The 16,209-nt window shown below is 36.3% G+C and overlaps 1 protein-coding gene across 1 annotated transcript in view; it reads right to left on the bottom strand.

Annotated features, from left to right (window-relative positions):
* Positions 1 to 5,081: 5,081 nt before the first annotated feature.
* LHCGR (luteinizing hormone/choriogonadotropin receptor) overlaps positions 5,082 to 16,209 on the bottom strand; it is a 52,071-nt gene continuing 40,943 nt past the window's right edge. Inside the window, exons 9-11 of the mRNA XM_006909607.1 lie at positions 14,966 to 15,151; positions 10,936 to 11,016; positions 5,082 to 6,959 (exon numbers count right to left, since the gene is read on the bottom strand). Of these exons, the coding sequence (XP_006909669.1) occupies positions 5,807 to 6,959; positions 10,936 to 11,016; positions 14,966 to 15,151 (1,420 nt within the window). The 3' untranslated portion in view covers positions 5,082 to 5,806. The remainder of the gene's footprint in view (positions 6,960 to 10,935; positions 11,017 to 14,965; positions 15,152 to 16,209) is intronic.

Raw genomic sequence — 16,209 nt, 5'->3', positions numbered from 1 at the left:
TATCTTTGGTTTAAAGTTGGCAGCTGCGTAAGTATTCAGTTTGTCTTAGTAAGTGGGCTGGTCCTCCTAACCAGATTTTCCAGCTATGCCCTCTTAATCCTCAGGGTGATCGCCTTTACCCTACCACCACTGCTGTTTCAGATCCTTCTCTGCCTGTTGAGAAGTTCCAGGTGCTTTGGGTTCTCTTCATGGTTGTTGCCTACCATGAAATGGCCAATTTTTTTTTTTTCCTACTTATAAGGCGAAAAGATGACATTTATTCTGTCAGTCCACGAAACATACCCCTTCCAGGGCTGAAGAGTATACTTCTTAGTTTTCTTGCTTTTTTCCTCCTAGGTTCATCTAGTCACTCTGTATTTGCTCTAGGCAAACCTTATTGCCAATTAAGTGCTGAATTTATTGACAAGGTAAAATCACTTGGGAACAGGGGTTTAAAAAATGAGATGGTTTAAGTGTTTGGGAGAGGCAATAATAGTTGTTTCTAAAATTCCTTTTCTCTTTACCACTGTGAATTTTAAAATGTCACTTTGCTTCAGTGATTTTTTAGTGGCATATTACAAATACTATTACATAGGTTGTCTTTATTTATGTAGTACATTTTATCATTAGAGAAAAAGTTATAGTTGTCCAATTTATGTGTCTGCATGCCTTCATGCCCTGATATTTTAAAAAGTGCAAAAAAAAAAAAAATTTAAAAGTAGACTTACCACAAAATGAAACAAAGCCCAATGGTAATTATCCTTGCATGCTAATATAAATTATGATAGTTTTGGTGACTGTGAAGAAAATTAAGAGATTCCCCAAATTGTTATGGTCAGCTTGTGCCCTTTTATTAGTGTCAAATAATGCTAGAAAAAAATTCTGATTCTTGAGAAATTCTCTAAATGAGTGGTTTTTACTTTTTTTTTTTTTTTTTTTGGCCAGGATCCACACTAAGAAATGTACTTTAACAATGAATATACAGACACATATAAAACAAATGAAACCAGTTTCTGAAAATCATGCTTGCCGTTAGCACATAAGAGCCTCCTATATTTCCTATTTGATTCTCTTCTGTTGCAATAAAAAAAAAAATAGATGGTATTGACCCACTAAATTGATTTCACTGCCTACTGATGGGTCACAACTCATGGTTAAAAAAATATAGTTTTAACCCCTGTGCTAAAGATAGAAGGAGACTAAAATCTTAATCCATTTTGAAAGAGAAAATTATTCTTTAAGTTCTATGAAGTGGAGTTTATCTATAAAAACTTGGCTTTGATATGTTTATATTTTTACTTTTAAAACCTCTTTATCATGTCCAAGCTAAATATTTCTCGTTGCATATTATAACAAAATATCATAAAGTAGATTCTAAGTTCTTATAAATACAGCTTGGCAAATGTCATTCTATACCATTTTATAGGTAAAAACTCTCTATTATAGAGGTTAGGTTTGCTGTGTTAAATGAAATTTGTGAAAGTATCATGTATCATAATTCCTGATTCAAACTCTCAGGCATGCATCCTACAGTGTGTTCTTACACACATTCTACCTCTCCCTGTAGGCTAAGAAGATCTTGCTGAGTTTGCATAATTAGTGTCTTAGGGACTGACCAACTGACCTTGCCTGGCATACCTTCTTTACCAATGTGCTATATATAACATGTGTAAATAATCATTTGTACAACTCAGACTCTCTAGGGCAGTGAGACTCCAGTTTTGGCTGAGGCACTCAGTTTCAGTCATTTCAATTGTGTGGGAAAACTAATAACTTTACAATGAATAGCAACAGTTAATTGAAGTGGTGAGAAGGAGAATTTCATGGGGGATATTCTTTTGAGTCATGTTAGTAGGTTAATATTATGCTGTTTTTTTATGTAAATATACTCTAAGCCAGGTGGGAACTTTGTGATTTATAACTAGAAAGCTAAATTATAAATAGTAAGCTCATGGTAATAACTCTTAGGAATAAACTCGATATTAAAAAAATATTGCACATTTCTAAGAAAAGATTATTTCCAATTATGTATGCATTTATTAAAATCTTTGTGACAAAATTTCTTAATTTACATGTGGACTTAATACATTTTTGAGGAAACTAAAACAGGGTACTTCACAAGATATGAATGGAGGACAAGATCCATGTTGAAAATCTTTCGTTAGTTTAGATGAGTTATTCCAGGTTGATTAACCCTTTTTGGTCATTTTGCAACCTACCAGTGATAATATCAAGCATTGTAAAAAATACAAGATAGAAATATAAATTTCTTGAGCATTTGATATTTTTATGATTTATGTATGAGAGATTATACAGTTTAAGAATATACACACTTCCTATGAGATCATCTCATAAGGGAAAGTCTTAACAAGAATTGTTTTATAGTTCAGTTATAAAAGTGACTCAGCTAAAAAAGTATTAACCACTTACCATGTGTAAGGCTCTAGGGTAGATATAGTGGGAGAAACAAAGAAGTAAAAAAGATGGGTGTATCACTAAAGAAATCTATAACATAGATGAGATAAGAGATATATAGTACATGTAAAAATAATATACAGCAGTGTAGAATAAAAGATAAATGAGTGATATAGATGACAAGTGCTAAAGAAATCCAAAGAGAAACCATTGTGGATTACACATTTATTATTTATGCCCTACTTTATTTCAGGTAAAGGAGGCGTCTTGACTATAGAGGATGGGGGGTGGTGGAGTAAGGAGAGCTTGATGAAGAAGATAAAGCTGTAGCTGAGATCGTAAAGGATGCAGAAAGAAGAGAAGGAAGAAAATGTTCCAAATGTTGAGAGTAGCATGGGCATCAGAATAGATGCATAAGACATGTCTAGTGAAAAGTAAGTGAAACAATCGTTTTATGTAGAAAAACAGGAAATAAGGAGAGCATATTCGAGGATGGATTCTGGAGCTCTTTGTTAGGCTAGGAGCTAAAACTTTACAGGTACTGATGAGCTGCTCGGGATTTTTGGCTGGTACGTAATAAGATGAAATAGGATTTTAGGAAGATTTATCAGTGGTGCTGGGTATGAGAGTGTGGACATGGGAAAGACTGGATATGAATAAAAATGGGAGAGATATGATAGTACTCCAGAGGTAAGGGAAAACGGCCTCAGATGTGGGTGTGGTAGTAGGAATGCAAAACAAAGAACTAATGTAGAATACAATTTAAAGGAAGATCTTAAGGAATGAAAGGATATGAGAATGAGGGAGTCAGCAAACTATGACTCTATGTTAAAACTTATAATGAGAAAATAAAGATCAATATTTGTGGAAAAGGTCATACAAGTTATTTTTAGAGTTTGTGTCCAAGTACCTTGGGCTCAAACAATATTTAAGAATACATAATTTAAGTTTCTCACAAAGATATATATTTTTTTATATATGTATGTATGTATATATAGTTTTACTTTCTGTTTATTTGTTTTGGTTCTGGGGTTTATGTATGAATCAGAAAGTTTATTATGTGTGTATATAGCAACATGACTAATTAGTATTCTCTCATATCACTGAAACAAATTCTAGAACACTAAGTTACAAGAGAGGACTGCATTTGAGGAAAGAATAAAAGTCAGGATTGTGAAAAACATTATAGAGAAATGGTATTTTGTAAAGTTCATAGTCTTCGATAACCTATTTTGAATCACTGCACAATAGCATAAAGATTAAAAGACTAAATGTGTAGAGAGTCTAGTTATGACTACATATTAATTAAATGTCAGAAGAGAGCTAAAAAACTGGAAATAGCCCAGATATCTATCAATAGGAGAATGGGAAAATGTTATATTCATAAAATGGAATACTACTCAGCAATGAAAAGGAATGAACTACTGATTCAAGTAACAGAATGGACGAATAGCGAAAACATTGTGTTAAGTCAAAGAAGCCTTACACAAAAGAGTATATACTATATAATTCCATTTATATGAAATTTAAGAACAGGCAAACCTATGGGGAAAAATCAGAATTATTGTTGCCTCTGGGAATGGGAGTAAGGGAATAACTAGGAAGGGGCATGAGCAGACTTTCTGAGGGTGATGGTGTTCTGTATCTTCAAAGAGGTTTTGGGTCACATAGATGTGTGTGTTTTTCAAAACTCTTTAAATAGTATGCTTAGGATTTGTCCATTCCATTTCACATATGTAAATTTTACTAAAAATGTAAACATATTCAATCTTGGTTAATGATAAGCATGCTGAAGTGTTTAAGGCTGACAAGTACTGATATCTGCAACTTAACTTTAAAATGCATCAGAAATGGTAGATGGATAAATACTAGATAAATTATACAGATTTGTAATGAAACCAATGTAGTAAAATATTGACTCTAAGTACATGCATGTGCATTATACAACCCTTTCAACTTTTCATTTTTTTTTTGAAAATGTTCACCATAAAATGTTGGGGAGAATTTAAGGAACTTTGAACACATTAAGCCTTTGGTTGACTGTGATTTACCAGTGTGGGAGGCAGGAAAACACAGTGGTAAAGATGCTCAGGTCCTGAATCAGAAGTTTAATTTTGAATCATATTAGTTGAATCTTTTATTAGTTTTGAGAAATTGTAATAGGTTTTCCTCTACTATAAAATGCAAATAATATCTGCATCATAGTTTCATGAAGATTAAATGGATTAACATATATAAAATACTTATCAAGATTTTGGCATATAAGAAATTCTCAATAAAAGTTATTTTAAAAAGTAAAAGGAGCATACAAAAAAACCCACTGCAATTAAAATCATAATTTCATTGTCTTATAAGAGTCAATTCTGATAAAGTATTTTATAGCAAATATTAGATATATATTTCTATACTCTCCAAAGGCTAGAAAGAATGAAAGTTGAATATTTTTAAATATTTAAATATTTTCTTTTACTTAAAAAGATGGGGCTCTTGAAAGAAAATAAAACACATTTTTTCCTTATAGATTTCATAATTTCAGTGTAATTTAGCACATTGGTTGCATATTATTGTCAAGATCCTGAGCTAGGAGAAAGGAAAACAACACTGAGACAGGGTTCCTCCCCATAAGAAGTTTACAATCTGCTATTTAATATTTCATTGATCTTCAGAGGCTAAATAGTGAACCAAAGAAATAGGCCGAAATGTGTCTTTAGATGCTTACATTACATTAATTTTAAATAATAAAACCTGGACAGGTGATAGGTAAGTCTCCATAACAGCACTATCCAATAGAACTTTCTGTGATGATGAACATGTACTGTATCTGTGCTTTCCAAAATGGTAACCACTGGTCATGTGTGACTATTGAGTACTTGAAATGTGGATAGTGCAACTGAGGAACTACATTTTTAATTAAAATTTTTAATTTTAATTTACTACATGTGGCTAGTGGCTACTAGATTGGACAGTACATCTCTAGAGTGTGTCTCTCAAACTATCTGAGGAAAAGGATGAGTTATTTTAAGTTTTAAATCTGTTATAGATTCATATTTTTATAAAATGCAATGAAAATTCCTACAAAGATGAAATGAGAAAAGGACGTAAAATACCACCTTGTTTTTTTTCCATTTAAAAAATATTAGATTCAATAGACATAATTACTCTGTCAAAATCGCTGTAAAAATATGCAAATACTCTCAACTTTTGTATTGTATTTCATTATGTGCCAATAACATATAGTTTTTAGATTGGTGATGGTCATGGACCACACTTAGAGCTAGGTATAGGTTTCTCTTTGCCTAATATGCCTAAGAAAAAATAATTTTCTTAAACCAACTCTTTCTTAAAATTACTGGCACAGATAATTTTTTGCATATTTAAGTATAATTCAGTAATGTAGTTACTGATGTAACAGTTAACACTCTTTACAGCAAGTCTTGTCTGGGTCAACTGTATATTGACAGCGCAGTGTGGTCAACTTCAAAATGGACTGAGAAGGCTTATTTGATCTAGTGAAGTCATTTTTGCAGTTGGAGGTATAAGCTGAAAAATTCTTCCTTCTATAAAGTTCAGCCTGACGTTTACAACAGCCAAATTTGCTCAGCAACAGAAAGAAATCCCTTCGGAATGCCTTTGTGAAAATTGCGTACAGAAATGGATTGGCACAAGAATTGACAGGGTAAAAAAGAACCAGTAAAACTTTAGAGTTGGTTACTGTGATAAGGGGTACTTTGAAGGCCGCTGAGATGGCAAAAAAAGAGATAGGTGCCATGCAGGTGAAATCAGTGAAGATGAGGACTGCCATTTTCTTAGCAATCTTTGTATCTTTGTTAGTAGCCATCAGCTCTGGATTTTGAACTGCAAAATAAATTTTAATGTAGCAAGCACAAATGATGATGAAGGCCAACACATTGAGTATCAGAATGGTTAATATGTAGACTTGTGAGAAAGTGGTTTCCACATCCATGGGGAGGCAGATGCTGACCTTCATGTAATTGCTGACACCCACAAGGGGCAGCATGGCAATTAGAGTAGAGAAAAGCCATCCTCCAAGCATAATTGGAATGGCATGTCTTAATCGTAGCTTTTGGTCCAGCTGAATAGCATAGGTGATGGTGTGCCATCTTTCTAGTGTGATGACCGTGAGGGTGTAGACAGAAAGTTCACTTGCAAATACAGTGAAAAAGCCAGCGGTGCTACATCCGCTTCCTGTCTGCCAATCTATGGCATAGTTATAATACTGGCCTTTGGTTTGGGAGTCAACTGAGGCAATGAGCAGCAGATAGAGCCCCATGCAAAAGTCTGCAAAGGAAAGATTGCACATGAGAAAACGGGGCACTGTCAGTTTATAACGACTGGTCAGGAGAACAAAAAGGACAGTCATGTTTCCCATGATGGCTAGAATATTAATCAGCCAAATCAGGACCCTAAGGAAGTCATAGCCCATAATATCTTCACAAGGATTAAAAGCGTCTGGTTCGGGAGCACATCGGAGTGTCTTGGGTGAGCAGAAACCATAGTCATAATCCCAGCCACTCAGTTCACTCTCAGCAAAGATGGCAGAATAGCTGTAAGAAGAATATTTAGGCTCAATATAAACTGAAGAGATTTTCTAGGATTCTGGTTATTTTAAAAAATTTAATCATCCTTAGTGTTTTTTTTTTTAAAGCCTAAGAAACAAAAGGAAACAAAGCCACAACAGTTCAGTGTTACCTTTATTTGTTAAATTATCTAAGAACCCTGAATTGATGTAAGAGTTCCTTAAGGGAATAAAAAAACAATTTAGTCTTTTTTTAATATATAGATTTTATACATTGATGCAAAGACTTAATGAAGCTGTTTACAGAGGATGATTTTCTTTGGAAAACAAATTTAGAGACACAATATATGCTTGCTAAATCGAAAAGAATCCTTTCTTGGCATTTTCTTTGCTAGTTATCTCATTTAGTTGCCATCCAAACTGCTATCAAGCTGTTTGTGATAGAACACAATGGGATTGGAAAGCTCATATTGTTGAAGATAGTTAGCTACTACTGGCAGACTTGATTGCACTTAAGTCCCTTCTAACCAAATAGCTCAGTTGAGAAATAGAAACCAGGGATAGATTATTAGAAACTTAGAAGCAGAGGAAGAAAATAGTCATGGACAATAGGAATTGTCAAAATAGATATTCCTTAGGGGTATAAATCAAATTCAGAGAGTGAATTGAAGAGGGACTCTGTCCCTAGAGAAGAACAGTTCCACCTCTGCCACTCCCTTCCTCCCAACCCCGCTGCTACTGAGTTCAGGTTTTCATCATCTCTTAAGGGACAGTTATATTTGTTTTCTTCATGGTACCCTTCTCGCAATCCATCTGTACATTCTTTGTGGAATAGCCTTTCTTAAGCACAAACCTATCAATTCAAATTTTCCCTAGGTTCTCATTGGCTAAAGGATAAAATACATACTCCTTGTGATGACCTCCAAGTCCTTTCTTGCTCTGGGTTCTGCCTCCTTTTCTAGTCATATCCCCAGGAGCAGCAGGGCTGCACAGTTCAGAACATGGTCTCTGAAGCAAGGCTGCCTGGGTTCCAGTCTTTACAAGCTGTGTAAGCCGAGAGAGTTATTTTACATATCTGTGCTCAGGTTCTTCATTTGCCAAATAAAGATAATCATATTGTCCTTGGTAGGGTTGTGTTAAGGATTAAGTGCATTAATATATGTAGAATGTTTAGAATAATGCCTGACATGTATTAAGTGCCCAGTGAATGTTCGGAATTATAATTACCTTGCAAATCCTCCGTGCAGCCTCCTTTTGGTCATGTGAAATAACTTGTGGCTCTCAGAATAAGTTCTGTTTCATTCTTCTGTCTTAGTAAATGTGTTGTTTCTTCTTTCCTGATCTCTCTAGTGAATTCTTTCTCATCCTTAAAGATAAGCTCCTCTATGATCCTCTATCTTGATTCTATACCTCCAAATAATTTATTTCTCCTCTGTAGCATGGCTGCACTTAAGTACTATTGTAATTATCAAACCATATTGCCATTATGTGATGATATGTATCTGTCTTCTTTAATAGTTTATTACCTCCTTGAAGGCAGTAGACTAAGTTTTATTTATTTCTGAAATCTCAGTACTTCACACAGTTTTGGCTCAGAGTATCCATTCAATAAATGTTTATGGAATTTATAAACCAGAGTGATCCTGGCTCTGTGGGGAACTGAGGGGATGCAGGGACAATGACTGTATACAGTATGAAACATGTAGGCTCAACAAATTTTCTCTTTGCCCACAGTCTGCTGCTGTATTCTTGGGAGCTGGAGAATTGGGCATAATTTTTTCTGTCAGGGCCATTACACATATGTATTTCGCCTGAGAGTTTCTCGCACATTAAAAGAGTATTTTTCTCCACTCTCAAAATTTAGCTTTTCATATTCTGTATAAGGAGGTGTATATGTAATTCAGTGAGTGGATGAAACGATGTATTTTAGCACTACAATTACCGGAGAGAAAGAACACAGATTAAAAAATGAAGAAAAAGAAATCTATGATCTGGGAGGCCAAAAGAGTGCTAGAATATCATAGAATCCAATTTGGAACTAGAGAAGGACTGCTAGTATGCACAGAAGACTGCAAAGGAACCTCGCCTGTTTTATTGTTAAATGTAAGTAGTACATTTGTCCTCATCTCATGCACATCAATATAATTACCTATTTTTTAATCTTTAAAGAGATATGGTGGTTATAAAGAATAATTAAAGAAAATAGGTTATTTCTTAGCATTAGAAAGGTCCTTAAGACCGTCTTATTGAATCCCTCATTTTATTGGTAAAGAAAGCAAGATTAAAGGAGGTAAGTGACTTGCCTGCGATTCCTCAACACTGGGCACTAGTGGCAGCACTGTGTATTCCTGGGGGCCTTTATTTCACTATCTCTCAGTCAGTGGTTTTCAGTGTGGTCCTTGAACCACTTCCATCAGAATCACCAGGATGTTTGCAAAAATGCAGATTTCTGGCTTTATTTCAGATCCTGAATCAGACTGTCTAGGGCAGAGCCCAGGAATCTGCATTTTAAGCAAGTTCCCTAGATGATTCCTACAAAATAATAACCTTTATTAAATCAGGTGAAAACTTTCCAACTATTGCTGCCTTAATTTCTTGCTCCTTTCCTCTTATCAAAACAACCTTGGCTGCTAGAAGCACCAGGTCAAAGCTTCTAAAAATTCTGCCTTGATTTCTGAATAAATTTATATCAGTAAGAGGTCAGACATTATCCTTCTTTCCCTCTTCTACTCCCCTGGTCCTCCCCCGCCGACCCCCACATTTTACGCTACTGGGCATATGTCTAGCAATTTTCTCTTTGGTGATTTGTCTTCAGATCATATATACCCACCTGCTGCTACTTACATTTGTGTCCTGGGATGGCTCCTGAGGGCAGCAGCATGCTTATTGACAAAACCCAGCACGAAGCTGTCTTTAGTATTGAAGGCTTATGCAGGGAATGTGAATGGACTTAGTAAAATTGAGTGAGAGGATGGAGAAGCAGTAGCATAATATTTATAATGTACCCTAGGTCCTGTTACATTCTTCAACTCCCTTCACTCTCATAGTTCTCAAAGCCAAATGATATTTCTGTTGTCCCTTACAGATGAGGAAAAAAGTCTCAAAAAAGGTAAGTATTCGAGGGATACCTAGTGTTACAGGAACATTACTGCCAAGGATTCATATCCAACTCTGAGGAGCCCTGAAGCCCAGGGTCCTTCCATCATACTACCCTGCCGGCCACTATGTAACTTGTAGGTTGATGGGGGAAAAAGAAGAGATAAGAAAAAAGGTATGGAAGTGGGAATGGAGACTGGCAAAGTATCTTAGAAGGGCATCTGGTTTTGTACCCTGAAGGACACATGCGGGGAATAATAAAACTTCTAAATCGCAGTATATGTGGCATGGGGACATTGGAGTTATCTTTCGAGGCACACTCTTTTACATTTGAAGGTATGTGAAATGCCAAGGCAGCTAGGAATAATATTTTAAAAATTCAGTCAGTTGAATGGAAACGTAGCTTCCATCCAGTGTATGTTAGTAACAGCATTAAGGTTGAATAATTTTAAGCTCCAGAGCAGAGTGGTGAAGGTGGCCTAAGTCTCTTTGAGGGAACTAGCTACTTCCAGAAGTTGTGTCTGCCATCATTTAATCTTTATGGAATGCTGACATGTGACTAGTGAAAATTCCTACAAATGAAACTGTCATTTAAACAAGCCCTTAATGACATCAAAATACTTGCAAATAAAATTTTAATTTCTGAGGAGAATTTGATATAATTGTAGCATGAACATGTAGGTTCTTTTTAAGAGTTTTTTTTTTTTTGTTTTTTAACCAGTTGAATGAGATACCTCACCAATTGGATGCCACTTGCAAAAGTTCCCATTTTAAAGCTATTAAAAAATGCTTTGCAAACATTCCCCCACCCAAGACTTTTATGAAAGAAAATTGTTGGCACTGATAATAATAAGGGGCACACAGAATGAGATGTGGCTTCCTGAGTTTCTTTGCATGCAAATACTTACAGCATTTCATCATTTGGTTTTCTTGCTGTGCTTTCACATTGTTTAGAAAAGTTTTCAAAAATGGAAAATGAAAAATTCTGCCTGAAAGAGAAGTGGAGAAAAAAAAAAAAGCAGTTGAGCTTTTGGTCTTTAAGCTAAATCTGATCATGTCTATTTATGCTTTGTTCATCCAAATTCTTTATTATACCAGCTTCGTGTTCTGTACCATTGTCCTAACTGAAATGCTTCCTGGGGAGAGAGTAAAGGCTTCAGAATTGTCATAAGAGTGCTTCCAGGTTAGATAAAATGCTTCTGAATGCTAAGTGTTTTGTGTGGGCTCTAGAGATGAAAAACTTAAATTTGTCATATTGAATCACGGATTTTTCAATGCTCATTAAAAGCTACCTTTATGGTATATTAAGGTTTGCTCCTCACCACTCTCCACACTATATTGGCCTTGAACAAATAACCCTTCGGAGTTCTTGGCTTTGAATTGTAACTGGGAATCTCTGTTGTAAGAATTTGAAGGTACTAGACCTGACATCATTATGTAAATTTTCTGCTGCTTTTAGTTACTTGCAGGAGTACATCTGTGTGTTCTTTATTCCTTCGTCTTTCCCTTTAAGAAGTTTAGTCAATAGAAAGGGGGTGATGACAAGGAATTAAAAGAAAGCCTGTTCTTATATTTCTAAGATGAAACCAAAAGGAGGAACAAAGAAAAAGTGGATGAAGAAACAGAGGAAAAGACAGTAGGCTGTGAGAACCTCGTCCTTTCCTAAGGAGGCAGGAGAAATGAGGCAGTCCAAATTAGACATGTCTGTATATTATTCTTTCCCAATATTAACAGTACAATTCCTTGTAGGAATGACTGTATAAAAGCAGGAAGGTGGAGAATATATCAGAACTATTTGACCTACTGGACTAAATTTAAAAAATTAATCAGCTTGTTATTTGGGATGAGGATTATAAATCCTCAAATTTGGACCAAATTGTGTGCTTGTGCGTGTGTGTGTGTAAGAGAGAGAGAGAGAGAGAGAGACAGAGAGACAGAGAGACACAGACACAGACACAGACAGACAGACACACACTGGATCGAATCTGACATTTAGAGATTATGTGAACCAATCTGCAGTTAATATAAAATGTGCTGGTTCTTGGCCTTCAGATAATAGCACTGGGTTTCATCTACTCTTTTTTGAAATTTTAATTATAGATACCAAGGAGGTCTTTGGGGTGATCTGCCCAAGTATCTGTGAGCATTTTCCAGACTTAGCAGCTATAGGGCAGAGGGGTGCACAAACATTCCATGGGCCTAACTTCAGGCTCTCCATCCTCACTAGCATCTGAGAATGTGACTACATTCTCATTATATTTTGATGCTGGCTTACAGTTGCTTAATCTTCTCCCGCCCTATTTTTTTTTTTGAACTATACATAGTCTCTTTCATCTACTGTAATAAAAACCCTTGAGTTAAAGTTTTTACATGACAGTAATTTCAGAAGAGATGTGACCTCTTGCCACAAAAATGGTGTTCAGAGTCAACTTTATCACAAACCAGTGTCTATATTATTCTTATAGTTGGTTTTTTACCAGCTTTATTCACTTCCAACCCGTCCTCCATCCTGCTACCAGAGTGATGATTTAGTATATTTTACAAAAGCAAATCCGAGTAATTTTGTTTTAAATTCTTCAGTGGTTTCTCATCTTCTAAACAATTTAGTCTGGCACTCAGGGCCCATCCTGGCCCACCTCTCCCTCACTCATCTTCTTCCCCTCACTCATTTTCTTCCATGTACCCAGAAGTCTTCCTGTTCTAGTTTTTTCTGAGTGACTTTCTTCCTATTGCCTTTTGGCTTTGTGCCTTTACAGGAACTATTTTATCTTTTAGTCATGCTTTCCTCCACACCTGTCTAGCCAACTCCTACCTGAAGAGTCAGTTCCTCAGAAAGCCTTCCATAAGCCCTGCTGCCATTTAGAAACTCTTCTGAGCTCGCAGGGCACTCCCATTCTCAGCTCTAGCATAACATTTGCTGCATTGTACTTAAACATTGGCTCTCTTGTGTGTTGTCCCCACACAGCTGTCTGTGACTGTGAGGGTTGGTATAAGTTCTTATTCATCTTGGTATCTTCAGACTTTTGCACTGTGTTTGGAACATGGTAAATGCTCAGTTAATGTTCTTTGAAGCTCAGCTAATGGTTCATGGCTTTCTAAGCACAGTGAGTGGTTTGTCTTCTGGTTACCTCAAAACTTGAGATGCAAAAAAATGCAAGTGCTGGCAAAGATGTGAAGAAAAGGGAACCCTTATGCACTGTTGGTGGGATTATAAAACAGTGCAGCCACTATGGAAGATAGTATGGAGATTCCTAAAAAAATTAAAAATAGAACTGCCACATGACCCAGCAATTCTACTTCTGGAATATAATTTATAATAGTCAAGATATGGAAACAACCTATATGCCTGTTAATAGATGAATGGATAAATATACAATGAAATATTACTCATCAATAAAAAGAATGAAATCTTGCCATTTGTGACCACCTGGGTGGATCTAGAGGCTATTATGCTAAGTGAAATAAGTCAGAGAAAGATGAATATCATATGATTTCACTTATATGTGAAATCTAAACAAACAAACAAATAAATAAAATACAAACAGATCTATAGATACAGAGAACAAACTGATGGTTGCTAGAGGGGTGGGGGTGGTAGGATAGGTGAAAAAGGTGAAGGGGAATAAGAGGTACAAACTTTCAGTTATAAAATAAGCCACAAGGATGTAGTATACAGCATAGGGAATATAGTCAATAACATTGTAATAGCTTTGTGTGGTGACGGGTGGTTACTAGACTTACCGTGCTGATCACATCATAAGGTACAGAACTATTGAGTCACTCACTATGTTGTACACCTGAAACTAATATAATAATGTGTGTCGACTATAATAAAAAGTAAGCTCCAGATAGAACTGCACATACCTATACAGGCACAAAGTAGGTGTACAATAATACATGCTGGTTGATTAATTATAAATAGGTTGATTCCAAACAAAGACAGCAGCATCCTAGTGCCACTGTGTCAGTGCCTCATTTGAGAATATCTTCTCAGGCTGCATAATATCCCTTTAAGACACTGTTTTCCCAACTGTGAGTTGTGACCCATTAGTGGGTCATGAAAACAATAGAGTGCTTCAAGACTAGCATTAAAAACTAACAAACATAATAAAATAGAGTAAAACAGACAAGAAAATATCAGAGTGTATCGCATGCGAAAAGTTAAGTTTTGCTTTGTTTTATTTCAGTTACATGTGTGATGTGTGCTGGGTTGCAATGTAAAAAAAGGTGTTTCTTACTGTATATCTCAGTCAAAAAATAAAGTCTGGAAAACAATTTTTGAGGAAAGAATGAAGTCCTACGCATCCTGCCATTCTGTGCTGGATTGAAATGAATGAGTTGAAACAGTAAGATGCCCCTGCCTGGATACAAACCAGCCAGGAGCTTGTGCCTTTTTTGTTTCTACACTAATCTAATTCTTAGAGACCTAGGATTCTGTTCCAAAATGGAAGATGTTCTTCTGCTGGGAGAGAAATAGCTTAAACAAAAACAAAAACCTTCTGTAGTGTTTTGTGTCTTTTTTTTTTTTTTTAATTAAAGATTAACACATTAAATAGATTGTACCCTTTTGAGGCCACTTCCCCCACCTCTTTAAAAATTATGCTCTCAGATAAGGATTAGTGCTAATTGATCTTCAAGCTCAACTGTACTCCATTTTGTAGCTGCTATTATAGCCTAGTTTAAGGCTATGATTCAGTTGGCCTAGAGTAGGGTACAAAGGTCTTCTTGCTGCAGGGTGAATTGACTGTTTGGAATCGGTTTTCAGGAGGAAATAGGATGGTTCATTTTCTTCTTGTCTATCTGAAAGTGACCCCATGGCTATGGAATAGGTCTGGAAGGCAGCGGGTGAAGGGGCAGGAAGCCCACAACCAGTTGACTATTTTGATGCCTGAGTTTCTGCCACATTTTGGCAGGCTTTACCTTTTGTTTCTTACTTACTCTCTTGTTGGCAAGTTTCTGAAAGCACAGCAGTGGCTGGGATAAGTTAAGGTGGCATCCAGAAGATTGGTGAATTTTTCTCTTGATGGCAATTTTTTTAGAGAATAGGATGATGTGGCTATTAGCGTCTGAATGGATTCCAGCCCATAGCTAGGCAAAGCCTGCAGTTTGGTGGAAGAAATATCCCTGAAAAATAAAGGGGAGAAAGGCTTTTATTTATTCATTTTATACATTTGATTTATAGAATAAAACCTCCCCTGAACAATAGTATCATTTTAGGCACTGAGGAATCTTTATCTTACCTTTCTCCTAATTTTCTTTTTCACTCTCATTACAATCTAAATTCAAAAAAAGCTATACTGTGTTTTTCTTTCTCATAGACACCTCATTATTCTTTTCAAGGTTGCATATGACTCCTTGTGCCTGCCATGCATTTATTAACATTTCTCTCTCTCCCCTCGCCTGATCCTTTCTCCCTCTCCCTCCCTCCCTCTACCTCTTTCCACTTATCGGAAGTGAAATAACTACCTGCTTTATGAGACAGCAGGCACATGCAGTGACATCAGCCTTTGTGCTCTACCCCAGGGGGAAATATTCAGGGCTCCAGATGCCTTGGTCTTTGATTGATCAAGCCCTGCAGGTAGATTTTTCTGAAGCACAGGCTGGTTACACCATTAAGAGCTGCTCTGTGGCGCTACCCATCATCTACGTGGGAAGTAGAATGCATGTCCTCTAACAGCGAACTGGATTCTTCAGTCCAAAGCAAGCAAACTCGGCTATGCAAGCAGAAATGTATTGAAAGCTCAGGTTTGTAAACAAAGTCCTGAACTCCTTGGTTTTTCTAGACTTGAGGCAATGTCCAAGAAAACTCCGAATAGGTTAAATGTGAGGAAGAAGAACACTCAGTGGGAATTTAAAATTTTTGCCCATTTTTCTAAGTGGCTGCTGCCCCACAAAACTCTTCTAGTAGCAAGCACAGTTATTGCCGCCTCCCACCCAGCACACTGCCTCAGTACTTAGTCCCCAGCACATGGGAGGGATCAATAGGTGGTGATTGATAGAAGATGGACTTGACAACAGGAATGACTACTAGTGTAGGCCTGGAACAATCAAGAAAGAAGAATTTGCCTCAGGGCCTGCAGAATTTGCTGCTTTTATGTCCTTATCAGTTTAGGTAACCAGTGTTCTCATTCTTTTTTATAGAGTTATTATCTCAGTTGTGTTAGAGATTGAGCACATGACTC

Source organism: Pteropus alecto, unplaced genomic scaffold, assembly GCF_000325575.1.
Source record: "Pteropus alecto unplaced genomic scaffold, ASM32557v1 scaffold131, whole genome shotgun sequence".
Taxonomy (NCBI): Eukaryota; Metazoa; Chordata; class Mammalia; order Chiroptera; family Pteropodidae; genus Pteropus; species Pteropus alecto.
The sequence above is the reverse complement of the archived record's forward strand: the minus strand, read 5'-3'. Positions and strand labels throughout refer to the sequence as shown.